The 21610-nt window shown below is 36.1% G+C and overlaps 1 protein-coding gene across 3 annotated transcripts in view; it reads right to left on the reverse strand.

The window, feature by feature from the left end:
• The window catches only part of arhgef3 (Rho guanine nucleotide exchange factor (GEF) 3), an 82744-nt gene that overhangs the window by 27486 nt on the left and 33648 nt on the right, over positions 1-21610 (reverse strand). For all 3 annotated transcript variants that reach the window (XM_083534490.1, XM_083534494.1, XM_083534492.1), the window contains one exon: positions 18758-18820. In XM_083534490.1, coding sequence (XP_083390616.1) covers positions 18758-18820 — 63 coding nt within the window. The remainder of the gene's footprint in view (positions 1-18757; positions 18821-21610) is intronic.

Here is a 21610-nt window from a genome sequence, read left to right on the forward strand (position 1 = left end):
AATAGTTGAAAGCACATTAATGTCTAGGTCTAGTTCTTGAAAGATTTTTCAAACTTGTTACAGCATGACAGAGCCCCTGGGCACAAAGTAAGCTCCAGGAAGACGGTTGGAGTGGAAGATCTTAAGTGTTCTGCACACAGATCTAAACTTAACCCTACTGGGTTAAATTGAAATGCTGACTGTATGCCAGATTTTGTCACGTGATTTTTGTGACCTTGTGGCTGAAGGGCCAAGTCTTCACAGCGATGTTCCAAAATCTAGTAAAGGGCCTTCCTAAGAAGGTAGAGTGGAGTCCATCATAGCCTTAGTCAGAAGATGGGACCAATTCCATATAAATGCAAATGAATTTGGAATGAAATGTTCAGCAATGTTCACATATGGTTGCTATGGTCAAATACTTTTGACATACAGCGTCATAAAATGAAGGAACGAATAAAAAAATCATTCTAACCATCGACAAACAGTAATTCAGCTTCATGTTGGGTCACAGGACATCATCTTTTTTTCTAGTAGAACGTCCTGTTGTGTCCTGCTCAACTCATCATGAATCTGAATTGTAATCAATTTGCAATCAATTTGACTTTTCTGCTAAAGTACAACCATTAGAACAAGATGATAAAGAACAGGACAAGAGCAAGAATTATACAACTTACAGCACCTCACTATTCAGCTCTATACTCTCAATATCCAGAACACACTTTCCCAAATCCCCAAAGATAGATACACACTACTACAAGGTCCTTAAGTATTCCAAAGTGGTATTGGCTTAAATGAGAGGTCTAGACTTTGCTTTAGAAGCTGATAAATGACCATGCAGTGCAAGAGGAGGTGACCTCAACCACACCAAAGACGAGGACATTGATTTGAGGTAACTCGGTTGTTTATGGTACAGTAATAAAAGTTGAAAAGCCATACCCGGCGGCTCTCAAGTGGTTCCCATAAGTTCCCCGCGTCTCCTCCAGACGACCCGGTGAACTTCCTTTATTTACATAATTGCACCACTCGACACCATCTAATTACTTGCCATACAAGGTCCATATGATTCAAAAGCTTATCACACATACCATGTCCAACAGATCTCCAATGGATTTCAATTCCCCTCGACTTTGATGTGGACATAAGAGATGAGTCACAAACCCTCGACATTAAACTCGGAGTCATAGGCACATCATCACAGAGAGCGCATTAATCTGTCTCGTTCTAACCGCACCTACAGTGTTAGCCTCCACAGTCAGTCAACCCAGGTTATACACTCGGTCCAAAATCAAGACCTTTACCTGAACGTCTGTCGTGGTGAATTCGACGATTGCGATGCTTCGTGACGGCTCATTATAGAGAGTCCGCTGTCTGACTCTAACCCTTGAAGTTTGTTCATGTTCTCCTAATCTGTTTATCATCACAAGGCTAAAAAAAAAAAGTTTCATATGTTCAAAGAAATGGAATTACAGGCAGCTGTTCAGATCAGATGAAAACAATAGGTTATAAAAAGATAACTTATCAGGACATCATGGACATTATGATGCAGTGATTAATAATATAAGTTTCATATCAGTGTATAATCTGAAACCCTTGTCCTCTATCCTGCACATGTTCCTTATAACAACCAGTGTTTCCCAATACAGGTTTCCTGCCTATAACGAAACTCATAAATGGCTGGACAAACTTTAATCAGGAGCACAAAAACCTGGAAGACATACACACCAAAGCTGAAGACTTAAACGATTTATACAATAAAGCTGTTTGATTGGTCAGAAGGTGTTTTCCATAGCAACAGCTCTGATAGTATTGCATCTGCAATTCGAAGGCTATTAATAAAAGCATTTCAAATAATACAACTTTTTTTACCTAAAGAAATTGATTACTTGAGACTTGGACATGCCACATGATCAAAGTGAATTTTAATGTATAAACTGTATTATTATTGCACCAATCAAACAGCTTTATTGTACAAATAGTTATAGATTACAGCACAAGGGTTATACACTGTTATGGAACTGATACAGATAAATGTAAATGGATAAAACTAAATAAGCTATATAGTTAGTGTTGGCAAATTGCTGTTAAAAAAAATACAAATAAATAAACACTATACCAAAAAAATAAACATATAGAATTATTATCCATATTTTATAAACAAGAAAATGATGTGTTATTGAAATTGTTTTAATTATTGTTAATAGTGCAACAATTAATAAATGGTCTCTTTTTGAACATTTCATTCTACATTTAGTTGAGATTTTGCTGTTATTATATGCTCCAGTCATCTGTGAAGATTCTTTTTCTGTGTGCATGTAGAGATTTGTGTGTTAGGTACTGATGTAGGTGAGTTGAGGAGACCAGGGGTGCAGTCAGTGTTCCAATTAATCCCAAAGGTGTTTAGTAGTGTTAAGTTCAGGGTATATAGCAGCCCACTCATAACCTTCCACTACACCCTATGTAAACCATATTTTTAAGGCTTTGTGCATGGGGCATTGTCACAGTTCGGAAAAGTTTAATGGGACTGCATTCAAATACATCCTATACAGTTGCATGCCTCCAAATGTATAGTAACAGAACACCGTATGGCTGCAAAAGTGAAGTGTCCCGATACTTTTGTCCATATAGTGTATGTTCTTATTTTCAATGCATCTTATCAGATATGCCATCATTGTGCATGATTACATAATGAATTTGTAAATTGGAAACACCCAGTCAAGCAGCAGCACTCTCTCTTTCTGTGTCAATGGTAAATAAGTGTGTCACTTGACCTTCACTTTGTTTGATCTTAAAAAGAAGTAGTGAACCGTTATAACCTCCTGGTGCTGGCAGGGGCCAAAACATGGCCTGGTGACGTCAGCGCTGCATTATCTCAAAAAAGGGTGAAAAGAAGCAGCTTTGATGTACCAGATTGAAAACAAAATGAAGCTTGTGGGCTTCTTGTGGGTCCTGATTGAAAAAACGATCACTTGCATAGGGTTTTGAATTTTTCCACTTGCTGCATGGATGTTGTATAGAGGATGTCGAAAAGAGATGAAAAACACATGATCAACACCTGGCGCATCAAACAAACATTGTGTGCAGAGTGCCTGCGGAGTTAACATGAAAAGACGATAAAGGCTTGTATTGGCATTTTACTAATGAGTAATAAAGACAAAACAAAACTGTAAAGGGAAATGAGAAAGTAACAATCATAAGAAAGCTTCATATTTAAAATATAAAAAACAAAAAAATCACAACAGGCTTTTAAAATCCAAAGGTTTTTTTTTGTGTACCACAATTTTACATCAATACTACAGCTTCAACACTTTTATATATATAAAAAAATAAATAAAAATAGGCGCTGTGTTCGTCCAATTAAATGCATTCTAAAGCATATATGTTCCACCCACTGATGCACATTTTGCTCTACTGTAACAGCTGGTTAGCAGAAGTTATTTAAAAGAGTGTGGCTATAATTGAAATTGATTTAGGTTTTCTACATTTCACCAAGCCTTCTCTAACACAGAGTATGTAAAATCAATATATCTACTATTTAGATGCGTCTGATTTCTCACGTTGATGAACCTGCAGCTTTCTGAAACCAGCATCTTCTCATCTCTAATTTCATCCTCATTGATGTGGATGGGCAGGGGGTAAAGAACCTGGTGACAAATCCTTCACAGTTGAAAAAAGCTTCTTTATACTTTTTGCTGTTTAATATTTATCAAGTTCTCCAAGCAAGTTAAAGGGAATGTGGTATATCCTAAATGCTACAGGTTGTTGAATTCGATAAGCCATCCCTATAGTGCCTAGTTTCGAAATTAAATATATCATATAGGCTTAAATCATGGCTCATAGGGATTTTATTAACAATAGATATAGTACAAGAGCTATACAAGGCCAAATACATGTTATAAATCCGACCCATGATCACTTTATTACAGCACTGATAAATAACAACTTAAGAGCATGTCCAATGTCAGACAGAGAAAAAAGGAGAAAGTAAAAGACATGGACTAATAGGAAAAATAGACGTGCAAAACAAACAGGACAGTTCAGTGTTGCGGAGCTGGTCACGAAGATACGGTTTGGGATCGATATTCCTTAATAATGTTTTTTGAGGTTCCCTTCAAAGGCCAGCGTGAAATGTCAGCAGTCTGCTCGAATCTGGGTCAACAGGACTGAGCCGAGTCACGTCGCTCGCCCTTATCTCTTACCTCTTACCTCTACTGCATCAGCTTTCGTGTGAGTTGTTTTACTGGTCTTTCTAAGAGACGTAGTGTTTGACACTAAGAGGTCTGCTTTTATAGGCACACATACATTAGCAAGCTTTTAGCCAAATATCAATTCCACAAATCCTTTGACATCAGAGAAGGCAGAGTGAATTTAAACGTTATTTATATGAGAAAGCGCTGGATTTCTTATCTGCATTAGCCGCCGCTTGACATAGTAGGAAAATCCCGACAGCATCGGGAAAGAGAGAAGATAAAAGTCTCTTTGTGGAATCTGCGAGTAAGCTGCTGTGTAGACGTTACTTTAATAACGCTCATTTTCGAAATTATTGTACAAAGCGTGTTATTAGTAGTTAATAGTACAGGTTTATATCCTCATATACATATATAACTCAAGAAGATGGATTTCAGTTCATCACAGTATGTGCTTACAGATGTGACATCTTACGGAATGGCATTAATTTGCATTACAGTGCTTAGAAATGCACTTACGGTGCAATTAAAGGCCTACACATGATAATATAAAATTGTTACTTAAACATAAAGACTTTATCGATATTTTCCTGTATAACCAAGTCCAAATCTTTCAGTTTGCAAAAATATGCTATCTAAAATATCACCATGGTACACTTAAAGTTTAAGCTAAATATCCTGTTTGCTTATCTAGCTAGCTTATATATATATATATACACACACACGTATATATAAACATATATAAACCTCTGCTATATACTTTATACGTACCGTATTTTACGGACTAGAAGGCGTTACTTTTTCCTACGTTTTTGAACCCCGCGACTTAAACAATGAAGCGGCTAATTTATGGACTATTCCTGGGTTTTTCCGGGTTTCACAAACTTCAAGCCAAAAAAACTGAACCCCATAACATCAGACCAATGAAATTGCAGAACGGGTTCAGGTGAACCAATGAAATTCTTTATATTAAATCAGATGCGCTCCCACTGAATCGGGATCATCACATCATAAATATGGATGATGTTCCTCTGACGTTTGACCTGCCGCTCACTCGGACTGTCAACAGGAAATGTGAATCATTCGTCACGCTGAAAACAACCGGGCATAAAAACACACTTCACCTGTGTTCTGAGCTGCACGGCATCGCGAGAAAAGATTCACCGATGGTGATTTTTAAACGCACGACGATGCCAAAAGAAAAACACTCGAGAGAAATTGTTGTGAAAGGAAGGAGGAAGACAGTAAACAATGACTTTCTTGGTAGGCTACTGTTTAGATACAAGCCGTGTAACAGACACTGTCTTTCATTAAAGCCTGTGTAAAGTTTATTAGTTTCAGTGTAGACAGCCTGCGGCTTATAGACAGGTGCGGCTTATAGACAGGTGCGGCTTATTTATTACAGTATATACTTACGTGCAGCAAGCACGAAAATAATTCAAGTCAAGAATCTGTAACCAAACTTGCACTTGTGTGCAGTTTCAAATGCATGCTAGTTTACTTTTAGTTTGCTAACTAGTCAGCAATATACACTATGTGGACAAAAATTTTTCACCTGACCTGCTGATTAGCATGTGCTTTTTGAACATCCCATTTCACATTTTGTCCCCACTCTTCTGGTAGGGAGTTTCACTAGCTTTTGGACCATGCTACTGGATCCAAAGACATCCAATAAAATTGCGTGCCGCCTATATATATATATATATATATATATATATATATATATATATATATATATATATATATATATATATACACATACACAGTACACAATTTTCACATGACTATGAAAATTGTAGAGTCACACTGAAGGCATCAAAACTATGAATTAACACATGTGGAATTATATATGGAATTATATACATAACAAAAAAGTGTGAAACAACTGAAAAATGTCATATTCAAAGTAGCCACCTTTTGCTTTGATTACTGCTTTGCACACTCTTGGCATTCTCTTGATGAGCTTTAAGAGGTAGTCACCTGAAATGGTCTTCCAACAGTCTTGAAGGAGTTCCCTGAGAGATGCTTGGCACTTGTTGGCCCTTTTGCCTTCACTCTGCGCTCCAGCTCACCCCTAAACCATCTCGATTGGGTTCAGGTCCGGTGACTGTGGAGGCCAGGTCATCTGGCGCAGCACCCCATCACTCTCCTTCTTGGTCAAATAGCCCTTGATGCCTTCAGTGTGACTCTACAATTTTCATAGTCATGAAAATAAAGAAAACTATTTGATTGAGAAGGTGTGTCACATATATATATATATATATATATATATATATATATATATATATATATATATATATATATGTATATGCGGCACACAATTTTATATTTAGATATTTATATTTATATTATATATATATATATATATATATATATATATATATATATATATATATATATATATATATATATATATAGAGAGAGAGAGAGAGAAAGAGAGAGAGAGAGAGAGAGAGAGAGAGAGAGAGAGAGAGAGAGAGAGAGAGGCTGTGTGTAGACACTGTTTTCCTGTTTGCTACTGTTGTACAAATGATATTGACTTTTTAACGTTTTCAGTCATATTTGCTTGGAGGACTTTGCACCTTCCAGGTTCTCAAAAATGAGACAAAGTGTGTTTTTTGTTCGAAAAGGCTATAAAGTGAGAATCGAGAGGAATCGAGTGTTCATAGTTGATATCAAATAAACAATGAATCTGTAACACACAAATATTCCACAATAATAAACGTAACTAAAAAAAGGATAAAAAGTATAAGGGTGTTGTACAACTTGGTTATGTTGGCTAATTGATGTGGTAGAAGAGAAATAATGATAAGTACTTTTGAGATTTATACAGTTCAATAAAATAACATCGGGGTGGTTACAGTAACACTGCTTCACACCAGGCTGCATCACACTACTCTGTCATTGATTATTTTCTTTAACAGCATGCCATTGGGTATTTGATTCCTCATACGAGACATACGAGCTGATTTGATTATGGCTTATCGAGTTTCCTGTGCATGCTGCTTAAAAGGTGTAGAGATGTTCCTAAAACACTTACAAAACTTCTAAACATAATTCTAGCCATGCAGTGCACTAAAACAGTGACTCAATAGCGAAGAGAACACTGGGATTATATTAAAGCTTGATTTATTAGTCCGCTGTGTCTGTGTTTCATGATGGCGATGTCTGCACTTTCTTGGCTGATACTAAAGCTGAGTGTGTGCTCGACGTCATTTAGGAGAAGACACAAGAACAGATTAATGCGGCTGCATAGCAAACGCATTAGCGCTGCAGCACTGATGTCACTGACTGTCATGAGGGTTAGTCAGGTCTGGCTGGGTGTAGAATGTTTGCTAAAAAAAAAAACCCTTCCCCCCCTCAGACACATGCACACATTCTGACAGGGCCCCTGGTGTTTATATTGCCGTCTGCTTGCCCCAGGTTGTGTGATGAGTAACATGGTGAAACCCTCTCACTCTCGCACGCTAGATCTAGGAATGTAGCCTCGACACTGAAAGACATGTGGCAAGCTGACGATTTCAAATCTGTACATTTCCATTTTGCCCTCAGACTCAACTTATCCACGTTTATGCTGCTTACGCTTGACCCGTTTGTGACCACGTTAGTCGATTGAAGTTAAAACCCTATCAAACAAAGAGAGCTTTGTAATAACAAATAATTGTCTGTTTTTTAATTCAATTGCAGCATGTTTTTTATAATGTCAAAAGCTTGCACAACTGGAGGAATGTGATTTAGCATTAACGTTGACAGTAAGATTGTTGGTCAGACTGTTTTTCAGGTCCAAACACAACCACAACACTAACACACCTACGTACCAGGATGCAGAGTTTAATCTGTTAGGTTGTTGCAGTGACACGTTTAGTCACATAAATAGGTATTAACTCATCGCTGACTTATTCAAAATATATTTACATCTATTCAACAGTGGCAGGCTGTCAGTGCTAGCACGACCTTCTTTGTTAGCCTAAACTCTATCAGAATCGAGTCTTATGTTTTAAGAAATTTTTCCTAATGGTCTCTTCATTTCATTGCTATTCTCTCGGGAGTGCTGTTTCTAGGAGTGCCTGTTTATATTTGGATTTCTATCCGATTCTATCAGATTTCAGTCATCACATCACGTGTTGCCAGGGTCAGAGCAATCTGCGTGAGGGCTTCAGAATGAGCAGTGAGGGCAGCGTACAGTACATGTTGCTTATAGGCTGCTGTTTTAAAAAATCTAATTTCAGGTTGGTGATCCATCAGCAGGCGTACAATAATGTTGTCTTTTTAACATCTTTTGTTTGGATGTTTGTGTAAAATTTATATTATTAATATACTGGTATATACAAGTTACCTCGCTATCCCTGGTAGTACGTTTGTAACTTTTACATACACGATGGCTCAAGCAATGGCTTGACACGTAATAAAGAATTATATTATCGATTATTATCGATTGTCGATTTTTTCGATTAGTTGTTGCAGCCCTACTGTTCATGCAATAACTAATCGAAAAAAATCGACAATAATCGATAATAAAATTCTTTATTACAGGTCTGACGACAAGATAACACAACCGTATGCAAAATTTAGGATAGTATGATATATGTATAATCACTGGACCTCAGTGACAGATTTAAATAGAATGGCCGGTTAAATGTCAAAATAATTACCATGAACTTTAGTTGAATTGAAAAAAAATGTCCAGAATCTCCTTCTTGAAAACATCTCTGACCACCTGTCCCCAAATAAAGCTCGTAGCAAGCAGTCAACAACTGTAAGAAAGAACGCAGGTCCCGTTTCCGACTGGCAGCAATTCAAGATACGTTGTTTTTGGCGTGTTTAACAATGCTTTTAAGTGCTATGTTTTCCAAATCATTTGTTGGATCTGTACAGATTGTACCAGCACAAGCGCACACAATAGGAAGATGGATCCCTGAGGACAATCTCCTGAGAAAACATTTAATAATTGCTGCGGTAGTTTTAAAGCTTTGGACAGACTGTTTTGATTGAGGCTGATCATTTAGATTTAGCAGTAGCCTTGTATTTTGTGAAAAAAAAATACAAATACAAATCTTTCATATTTTTTCTATCAAATATTATTTACTGTATAAACCCTTTTCATTATGGGCATTTGTTGCATGGCAGCTTGACAAAAATCGAAATCTATATTTATCCCAAATTAGCAAGCTTTAGTCTAACTAAAAAATGTATATTTAAGATTATTTTTACAATATGAATAGGTTCAAGAGCACATTTTCAAATGCCTTAATGCAGAGATGCTCAAACTAGGACTTTGGCATTAGGTGACCTTTGATTTGGACCACAATATACAAGAATATACCGCAATATTTAAGAAGAGGGGAAAAGGGGGGGTGCTGGGGGGGTGTGTGTGCAATTTTGAAAAAAAGAGAGAAAAAATTGTCCATCTTAGATATTGATACAGACATTTGTTTAAGAAAATACAAGGTGAAATAATTTTCACTTCTGTTTTCACGTGAAAAATGGTTGAAAAAAAATTAACTCTAATTTTAAATGAGCAAAGTCAAGTATTTCCAAAGGGGGTTAGGGTCACTTAAACAATAAGTGGAAAATCACAGACAGCATGTAACACATGAGCACCACGGAAGCTCTTTTTGCTCAAACAAGCAATCAATCACACATATGGTAGGGATTTAACAGGTCTACTTCATTCAATGCAGATGAATTTGCCTGTTAGGACGAATCAGTCAATACGGAAATTGGGTTCTTGTCGACAACAATATATTATGCATAGCGCTAATAGTGTTTTAGGGAAATCTCTGTAAGCATCTTATGAATATTTAAAACATATTAAATAAAATTAAGGTACTTTTGAGTAATGCAAATTGCAAAGAGCACAGATCATTACAATTATGGGAAAACTGCTTATTCTGGCTTTAATTTGTGTTGCTTAGGGGCTGTGTAACAACCGCAAGTTTTGTCAGAGTATTGTCCAGTAGAGCAAAAAAGGTCCTTCAAAATAAAATAAAAAACTAGCCTTTTCCAGAATAATTCCAAAAGCCATGATAATGATAAATACACACAGAAAAAGTGGTGAGAGTCTTCATGATGTATATATCATCATATAGTTATCACACTGTAATATAACTGTAACTGTACTAGGAACCAAACCAAACCCCATAAACATCTCAACAATCTATTTGAATGTTGTTAATATTTTATTATTCTATAACTTAAACATTAATTTATAATAAAACAAATTTATAACTGGGAAAAGAGTGAATGCTTAATAGTGAAAGTGTCTCCATTAAGATAAAAATTAGTAAAATTTATTTCCCACAATATATATATATATATATATATATATATATATATATATATATATATATATATATATATATATATATATATATATATATATATATATAAATAAATAAATGGATGAATATTACTGAACATGAGCCAATTATTGGGACTAAAAACAATGATATTAAATGGATTACCCAATCTACTCAGGTTAAGCTAATTAAGTCCCAATAGCATTTCAGTAAAACACACTATATGGACAAACGTTTATGGACACCTGTCTAGAAGATTAGTATGTCCTTTTTGAGCAACCCAATTTCTGTTACCTCAACTCTTCTGGGAAGATGTTTGGGACATGTGCTTTGAAGTGTGCTTGTGGAAATTCGTGCTCATTCACCCACAAGAGTCAGGTAACAAAGTATGTGAAGTAAGGAGGCCTGTGGTGAAGTCAGTGTTCTAATTCATCTCAATGGTGTTCAATAGGGTTGAGGTTAGGTTTCTATAGCTGATCATTCAAGATCTTTCACTCCAAACCACGTACGCCATATTTTAATGGTGCTGGCTTTGTGATCAGGGGCACTGTCATGTTGGAACAGGTTTGAGTCTCCAAGTTCAAGTAAAGGGATAATTTTATGCCACAGCATCCATAAATCCTATACAATTGTGAGCATCCAACTCTGTGGTAACAGTTTGGGGAAGAACCACATACTGCATCGATGGAAAAATCAGGTGCTCCAATATTTTTGTTCATATAGTGTATAACATAACACATACTACCCATTGTGCAGCTATAGAATATTAACAAAATAAGTATTCACTGCGAATAAACTTAAAACAGTGACTCCTGAACTGTGGTTGGTCTCTAATTCCACTCGACGTTAATGTGAACTACAGTCTGTCCGGAGTGTTTTAGAGACTAACATCCCGCTGCACATTATAAATAGTCTTAATTGTGCATAAACCGTCCTAATCTCTGGGGATAAACAAAAATCCTATTTTCGTCACAGTTATTTCTCACCTCATTCATTCGGGCTGCTTTTAAAGCTTGAATACGCATACCATTCTGATGTGTTATTTCCGTTAAATTGCTGTCCCTGAGCAATTACAGGCATTTAGAGTAGCCATTACTCTGACACTGTGCGACAGGGCTCTATCTGACTATGCTCCACAGAAAGAACACAAGATCATGTAAGACGCTAAAAGAAAACAGGCGTCCTAAAAGTTTGATCTAATGTGAATTGAATCAGAAGTGAAGGCTGTCATGGTTAAAGCCAGGTTAAGCCCCAGCATTAACCAGTGGAACACGAGTGTAGGTTCCCTATAAAATAAATAAATAAATAAATATATAAATAAATAAATAAATAAAAAGTTATTTTTTTCCCCCCACAGGTTGCCAAGATTTAGAGATTAATTACAGATGACAATCTGTATAAAAAGATAACCATATTTAAACCATTTGGAGGTAAATGAATTGGCAGGACAACCTAATTTAGATAAATAGCCCTAACCCTGGTTTATGTACATTGAGTACCAAATTATGATTTCAGAACAACTAATTGGTGTCTAATCCCATGTCCAAGAACTAAACTTTATCACCTGCAACAACAGCCGATCGCTGATTACGATCCCTTATTACACATTTCCTACTACATATGCCTGCGTGCTTCGTGTTTTTTTTTTTAACTCGCTCCTCCAGTTCACACGAGACCTCCAGATGTGGCCGAAAGACACCTGAGAATATTTCAGTGGAAGAAATCAACAAATAGACCATGGCTTCCCCCCCCCCCCTTTTTTTTCTTTGCTTTTGTGGCCAAGTCGAGTGTGGGAGATGAAATTCAGCACGCCTGACAGCACGATGGTGCAGGTGTGAGCCTGTTTAATGACCCTTTGACCTTTGGCAGAGTGGTTGTACAGTCGAACAGCTGTTCTGCATATTCAGCTTCACAAACCGTGCACATTTTTAAAAATTTCGATATCAATACGTCCATTTGTTTAATAACAGTAGCTATGATTAACAGTAATTACCGACATACTGGGTAAACTAATAAATCCAGGAACATTCTTTTAGCAAAAATATGCATTTTTACACGTGTGCAATCGTTGTCTTAGGCATGATTTCAGAAGGCATTTCCATGCATCTGGCTCATCTCTAGTAATTCAATTAACAGGCCAATCTGCCGTGACAAATACATCGATAGCTGCTTCAGCTACTTGGCATGCATTCGTAAAAGGCCAACAATAGCGATCAATATCTTGTTTTCCCTCGTTGACGAGTTCACAAGTGGTCATGTGAGAACCAACAGCCCTGGCCCACTTTTCTGCTTGGTTTTGCCTGCAGTAAACTGGCTTCATCAATACCAGCAAGACTCTACTTTGTGCTCTACAGCGAGTCACTTATCCAGCTGAACACATGCCAAACAAGCACGTAGCTGTGCTCTTTCCTCTGCACCCCTCCCCCTGACTCAGAACTCACCTCCGCTCAGCCTTGGGCACAGCTAAAGAAGTCTGACACACAAGTACTTTTACTGTCATGGAAATAGGGTGAGATCATTCCATAGACTTGAATTGGTTCCTCTGAGCAGATGCTTGTTTATTTTGCACTAGGGGTTACGGTTTAGTGAATAAAGTTTCATGATACTTATAAAAAAAAATAAAAATCTATAAAAAAAAGGGATGCATCAATACTGATACTCTGAAGCTGGCGTCAAAAACAGTGCACATTCATTGCTCGTAAAATGCTCAGAAACCGATGTGACGTCAGCCTGGTGTTCACACTAATGAATGGGTTCTCACAAGAGCTCAGAACTCAGAGCTCACAACTAATCTAAATAAAGTTTTATGTTTCAGCAGTATTAGTAAAAACGAGTGCAAGACATAATGAAATGCACAAACAAAGGTAATTTTTTAACTAAAACAATAGTGAAGAAAAAAAGCATTGCAACTTCACTTCACTTCTGCGAGCACTGAGCACTGAAACAGTGAGATTTATACAGGGTCTTATAAGGCTCATTGCCACTGCTCAGGTCTAACATAAAAAGAGGCAAAGGAAAAGTCCTCTGGCATCCCTCATTTCTTAATACTTAGCAGGTTGCTAATTTCCATACCAGTATTGAGAGTATTTGATATCAATAAAGACTTATAATTGGTCTAAAAATAAAATAGTATTAATGCTTCCCAACTAACAAAAAAAAATATATATATTTAATAGTATGTTTGGGGGCAAAAAATATATAAATATACTATGGAAGAAACTTAAAAAAAAAACACAAAAAAAAAACATTAAATACATTGACAAAACCTAGAAATAGTTTTTAAATAGAAGCCTATACATCAAATATCAACTTGCATAATATTTCAATTTACTGTCTAATTTGGTGTGTAATTTAATAGTTTAATAATTTGGTTATACAAAAGTGTGTTATAAGTTTGAACTACATGTTCCTGTTTAAACAACCCTGATAAAATCTTTAATTAAAAACAAGAAACGAAGACAAATCATATCAGAATGATTTCTACCCTAAATGTGAAATTGCATCATATAACAATCAAGTGAAAATCTATTCAGAAATATTTTCCAGAAATCTCAATTAACCTGGTTGTAAAAGTGTTCATACCCCTAAAATAATACAGTGGTGAAGCAACTTTTTGACTATTGTGTGGATGCACATTTTTTATCACTCAGCTTGACCAACAGGTGAGTGATTGTCAATGATGTAATGCATTTTCAAAGTGAATCCAGGCTCTCAATTTGCAATACTTATTTATTGCCTGAGGATAAATTTGATTTAAAATTAAAATAGCGAAATTACTATCAGAATGAGATGATTTAATTGCTGAATTAATATATATTTTTTAATAATCGTAAGCCCAGAGTTACAACAAGATGTCAAGCCTGAGTTGCAAAAACAAATGACTACAATTGAACTGAAATAATTTAATACAGTTTTTTTTCCCCCCAAAAAATTTTTTTTCCACGATGGTCAGGTGGAATTTGGTGCTACAAGAGCTTTAACCTTTAATTACAACCAGTCTATGAAATCCAGGTATATGAGGCACCATGGCAGAATGATCTGAACTGACCAAGTCACATGGTATTTATAGCTTTTGGTGCAATTCGTTACTTGTTTTATGGTCTTAAAATATTATTTCACAGAAATATAAACATTTTATAATTTGGGGGTCACATGAAGTGATTCTTCTCAAATCTTTAAATTAAAATATAAAAAAAATATAAAATACATAAATATTTAATATAACTACCAAAAACAATATATATATATTAATTTAATTAGTCAAATTTTATATTTAAAAAACTTATAATATTTAAGGTTTGGCACAAATCACAAGTACAAGTACATTTACTGTATTTCATCCACCCAACATTATTCATTTTGGGTCATTGTGATGTCAAAAACCTTTTATTTTTCCATTTTTATTTTTACCCCTGACTATCCCTATTGTGTAATTGTACAATAGATGGTTACAACCCAAGAGAAAGAAAGAAACACACAAAAAAGTTCACTGATGAATCATGACCGTGTCGTTTAGAGGAGTTTCGTACTAAATTTATGATCAGAGTCATCCATACCGGTAAAGGAGGAGAGCAGAATTGTGAAAACAATAGACAGTCAAATCTCAGATCGCTGCCCTCATCATGACACTGAACCCATTCCCGTCTACAATAGCGCACTCAGAACAGCCGTTCCTTCAAAAATAACCTTCCAACCTCAGACTTTAGCAGAAAACCAGATCAGGGAAAAACAAGCCTCGAAGCAGATTCCAAAAGCATTTGTGTTGGAGCATGGGCATGCTCAGTGTGCTCTTGAAGACAGCCATGAGTTCAAAGCTTACAATCTTCTATTGTCAAGCCCATTTTTCTGACATCATATTATTTGTTAATGTCTCCACAAGCTGGAATAGTGCGTAAGAAAAGAAATCCATGCTGCATATGCATGAATTAGGCAATACGTAACCACCGTTAATAAAACGCGAGTGAGCACGAAAACGCGTGAGCACGGAAATAAAACAAGGACTTCATTATTCCAAGTGCCGCTTATCTAAATTCATCAGAATCAAGCTGAAGCAACCGCTGTGAAATTTATACTCTGTTTTTTCTTTTATTACCAAAGCAATGAAACATCTGTGAATTCAAAGACATGAACCTGATGTTCAGGAACTATTTCTACTAATGTGATGGAAAGTGTAATAGATCGATAGATCGATAGATCGATAGATCGATAGATAGATAGATAGATAGATAGATAGATAGATAGATAGATAGATAGATAGATAGATACACAAACAAAAAGTCGACGAGACAACGAGATGACGCACTTACATCGTTTACAAAATAGAAAGACAAGCAGATTGACAGAAGAGAGACAGATAGAGAAATACAGACAGGAGAAAGAGATTGACAGAGAGACAGTGTGATAGATGGATGTACTAACAAAAGATACAAAAACAGACAGACAGACATAGAGACAGACAAATGAATAGACAAAGTGAAACAAATTCACTAACAGATAGACAAACAGAAATATAGACAGGCAGAAAAATGGACAGACAAAAATAAATGGACAGAGTGAGACAGATAAACAGGCAGAGAAACAGACACAAGCAGCGAGAAATACGGACAGAAACAAACATGCAGAGAAAACCAGAAAACCAGACAGGCAAAAACAGACATCCATATTTGTCCATGTTGATTAGAGTATTAAAAACCTGAAAATGAAACATTTAAGGTACAGTTAGAACAGATAAAAATGTGCGATTAATCATGCGATTCATCACAATTAAATATTTTTAGCGATTGACAGCCCTAATTGTTACAAAATCCCACTGTATTTACTGTCACTGGTGGTTAGAGATCAGCAATGATTTTTTGTTACATCTCTCTCTTCAGGAGTTTAATTAGCATTAACACAATGGACTTTTGCATTCAGAAAACACACTAAAAGTTAATAATAAAAAAGTAAATAATAGTTTGATCTAGCACAAAGCCCCCCAAACCTCAACAAGAGCTGAATAAAAAATAAAAACACTATATCACTATAATTGGAATCACTGTGATAAATGACTTTATTTTCCCGGCACAGACTGGTCTGTTTATAAAAAAACTTATGTAACACTAAATTAAAAATGTAATCTTCAAGAAAGCTTAAGAGAAATGCCTATTGTGTTCGAATGGAAAATTTCGGAAAGCATGATAGTGATGTTTAGCAGTTCTCCTGATAACTGTGTAGTTGCATATTAATTCTTCAACGCTGTCAAACTCTGCAAGGACCTAACACAGTAGCCATAAATATATATAATATGACACTATGAATACTCTACAATTACATGCCATTTAGTAAACAGCCTTGGTACAGCAGGCAGGAAAAGAAGCAGGCCTGCAAATTGGCTGACCTTTTGGAAAATTAGACTCGACATACGTCGACTAATAGCTGAAGTGCTGGAAGTCATTTTGTGCAGGATATAGGGTGTAAGTCTAATAACGCTATATTTTCGCTCTCCGGTCTTCCTGGAAATTCATTATATCCCACAGACTAGAGAAAGCAGTGTTGTGAGGCGAAAACATAAAGCACTTATGATCAACAGATGAAATGAGAGTGTCTGGAAAGGTCAGCGAGTCTATGCGAATTCAGTTCAAAAGCTTAGTACAAAAAAAATATATATTATAATATAAAGTAGCTAGTTGCTAAAAGTAGCTAATTTCTAATTAATTAATAAAATACATGAATACATAATTAAATAATGAAATACACGAGTTACGACTTGGAAGAGGCGAACAGAGATGTTTATTTCTTTATTTATTGTTTATCCTTTTTTATATATGCAATTTAGTAAATGAATTTATTACTTAGTTAAATATTGCAATATTTCTAAATGTATAATTTTGTCATGGAAAATAATTTTATTTTGTATTGTTTATTAGACGTCATTACGTGGAACTTTTATTTGGAGTTTTTCGACAGTTTCACATATTTCCAGTTTTTTTTGTTTTGTTTTGTTTTGTTTATAATAAATGTTTTAGAATGAAGATACTGGATTTGTTCTATTTAAGAAGACTAAGAAATACAAAAGAGCATTACACAACTAAACATCAGATTCTACAATTTACCGTTTTCAAGCTATTATAATGTCTGTTACAATGTACCTGGGAATGTTTACGATGCCAGATGTCCAAAATCACACTCTTTGTTTTTTTCTTATAGCCGTTATTCATTCACTGAACAAAAATAGCCTTGTTTTGTGCATCGTTTATACAGTATAATGCCCACAAAAGCTATTACTATAGGAATGCTAAGCTATCAGTAGAAATACCTGAATATAAACCTGTGAGCTTTTCAGCTAATTCTACTGTAAGACCCACCTCTGTCCAATCAGAATTGAGTATTCTCAGTGTAAGGGTATATTTTTCTGTAATACGCCCCCTGGTTATAAGAACAGGCATGTTTATGGGTGTCACAATTAATAACCCAAATACTATACTATATCATACAGACTGTGTAGGGGGTGAACTTAAGAACCCTAAAGATGGATTTGGACTGTAATTAATTTAGACAGCTTGCTACAATGGCTTAGGACTACAATCGTCATGAACAGAGGTGTAAAAAGTGTAAATCATACTTGAGTAAATGTATAGATATCTTACTGCAAAACTTACTTCATTACAAGTTAAAAGTCAAAGATTCCAATTTGACATAAGTACAAGTCTTAGAGTATCTGATTTTAACAGTATGGGAGTTTTTTCCCTAAAAGACCAATTGAAATGTACACCTCGACCCTACATTAACCAAGATCAACACCACAGCCTCTTCAACATGCCAGAATGAAACAAAGACCAAACAAGTCGGTCAAAAAAAAAAAAAAAAGTAGTAAAGCAATCTTTTAAAAAGGAATTTTCTATTAACAAATAAAATGACATTATGTCGCAAATTAGAAGAACCATTAGCATTCAATGGACGAATAAAATGAAAGTAAATAATTTTAGATAAAGTCAAACCAAATATTCAGAGCTGACTATGATGTAATGCACCTCTTAGACTTAAACTGGGCAATGTTATTATTAAAATTCAACATAAGCAGGTTCTCAAAGTTTTTGGAATTTATTTGCATTCGTATCAGTGATGAGTTTACAACCTCAACGATCAGGGAGTTTTTTTCCCGTCCAATGTCACCACTAGCTTGCTCATTAGAGATAAACAGAAAGAAAATCTATTTATTCTACTTAATCTTGTAAAAGCTGCTTTGGGACAATGTCCATTGTTATAATTGATATATAAATTGAACCGAATGAAATACAAAGCGCTGTATAAACTTACATTGATGTCCAGACTGCAGAGGCTGAGCGAGTCCACATCCCTTTTCCTTTGCTTCCTCTTTTTCTGGAAAGACAAGACAAGAATACGACACTAACATTAGACACTATAGGAATTCCGAAACTTGTGAACGTACACATGCGATTATGTTGTTCTCTGAGAAACACACAACGATCAAACCGATTTCAGATTTTTAGTAGCATTTCGGGGGTCACGCACTTAACGTGTTTGTGGTTTTAATGCTTACCCACAATTCATTGTTATGTAACAGGAGTTCGTGTAAATGAAAGCTAGTATTGATTATAGCCAGACTGAGGGGAATTGGAACTCCAAAAAAAAGACACAAGCACATACTTAAGCAAATTACACATTTGGTTTTGATTAATACCAACCTACAGGGTACATTATGTGCACAAAGCTTTAAATAAACATGTACACATTCGACATTGGTGTAACAGTTGACAACTGAGGCCTTGTCAGAACATGACATGTTTGTGTTAAGCACTGACTGTAAATATTAACAACTGACCCCTTTTCTTCCCTTTTTTTTTTTTTTTTTTTTTTTTTTTTTAAAGACCCCCCATCAGGTCAAACTCGAAACCGGTTGCTATTCCGTTCGTTAATAGAGCCGTTTATTTAAATTGATACCATGCCCTGTTTTTTCCTCCTCATCTTGGGATTTTTGTACAGCACAAGCATTTATTGTTATTGTTGCTCTTTAACTGTTTATGCTCCATGACAACCAGTGTCTGAATAGACCTTAATTCCGGCATCCTGCTACTGCTCGAGCCAAACAGCTACACCGAGGTCAGCCTGAGGAGAAAAACAATGGCGCACGTGAAAAGCAAGTAGGCCCGGTTAGTAGTTATGACCTAAATGGCAGACGTTTCACAGGTATGGACTGCAGGAGCTGGACTTTATTGTATATAATTCCAGGAAATCAATGATTGTGTATTCGGAGTCCAAAAACAACATGGATGCATCTGCAAAGTTCATAACATTATCAACGCCTATAGGCTGTAAAGATCAGCGCATGCCATCAGGAAAAGGTTGGTTCACTTTTTTTTATCTACACAATACAGGAAATGTCGATTCTGATTCAGTCTGCAAAGGTGCATGGACCACGCTGAACGTTCATCACTTTCGTACTGAAAGAGAAAATATTTAAAGCGAAACGAAACGGTGGTTTCGGGGGACGAGTGCCTTCAAAGAATTGTAAATAAAAAACCGTTAACCTGTGAGTGTGGCAGAGAGCTATTGGTTACTTGACACAAGTGAGAGTGAACTGAAACTGTAAGGCCACACACTACCATTTAACTCAACAACCAGACAAGAATCATAATACTCGCATGTAAATGTAAAACAAAATCAACACACATTCCAGCCTCGTGAGTTCACGCAAATCACAATGCAGGTGCGTGGTGATAAAAGCTAATTTAAAGGGGGACGGTCTGTAAAAACACATCCCGGTCTTGCACATCTTCAAAATCAATATTTGATTCATGACTCGCCACTATTACACATCTGTCCAGATTACACTATGCCCAGAAGCGTCTGATTTCCAGCTCTTCCCTCGCCACCCACCGGTAGCTCACACACACACTCGCTTAAAAACACGGCAGCCTAATGCTCTAGCCAAAGGGGAAAGACTGAAAGACTGAAAGAATGGAATCAAGAGGGGCTGCAGAGACTCAAACCTAATGAACTACTTCCATTTAGACAAACACACATTCCTCCAAAGAGCTTGAGGGATGTGGCCCTGCTCCCAGGGATCGGTTTCAAGAATCCTCCCGCAATCGAGCGCATATACAGGTCACCTCCCACAGCCTTTTAACGCTCGTTTACCTCAGTTTTTATCAGGACCAGATGGATTTGAACTGCAAATGACTTGGGGTATAAAGTCATCTAATGGGACTCCTGTGATTTTAATAGAAGGAGGATCTTCCATAAACATCATTTTTTGTGAAAAGTAAAAGATATTTCCAGTAGTTAGGATGCCATCGGTTTTACCCCCTTTGCAAAAATGGCACCAGGTTGTGGGTTTCCACTTCTCTAGATTTGTCAGAAATGAAGACAATAACAGTTGACCAGGTGTCTTTTCCTACACGGGTTGAACAACACATTTCCTTTTAACTTCTAAAAATATCAGAACCTATGAAACTATGTGGCTTTCATAATCAGTTGTTTTGCAAAACATTATGCTAGCACCTGCAGATGAGGCTCTTGAATCTTTCACTTGAGGAGATCGCAAGTGATGTTTTACTGCTCCCAAAATCTAGGGGGAAAAAAAGCAAAAATAGGACTTGTCCCCAAGTGACTGTCAAGAATGACTGCTTAGGGTGGTTATTCCCTATTTTGTATGGAAACAAAAAAGAGAGAAAATAAGTGAAACGGAGTGAGAAGGAAGGAATGGGTGGGGAGATACAGAAAGAACGGGACACATAGTGCTATTAAGAAACCAGCTATTTTTACTTCAAGGAATCATGTCGCAAATCTGCACAAATAGTGGAGGACACAAGTGGATTCAGGGATCTGCTGCGTCTGTTTTATGACCATACAGTGGAAAAACACATTTTTAATCACATGCACTTAAAGGACAAACAATGCTAAGCAAGTTGCACCAAATCAAGCACAGGCCTCTCAAACAGAGGCCTTTCAATATAATACATAATATAAAATTGCATTCTATTTTAAATTTTTATAGATATGGACATGATTTGGCATCATTTTTGGTCTGGGATTGTGTTAGGATGCTCACAACATTTGCTCAGCGACTGGAAATTGAAAACAGTCAGGCGTAAAAAGTTAATATTAATCAGTAAAAGACATCAGAGTCAGTATGTAGTAAAATATTGA

This window comes from Silurus aristotelis (genome assembly GCF_946808225.1).
Source record: "Silurus aristotelis genome assembly, chromosome: 28".
Classification (NCBI taxonomy): Eukaryota; Metazoa; Chordata; class Actinopteri; order Siluriformes; family Siluridae; genus Silurus; species Silurus aristotelis.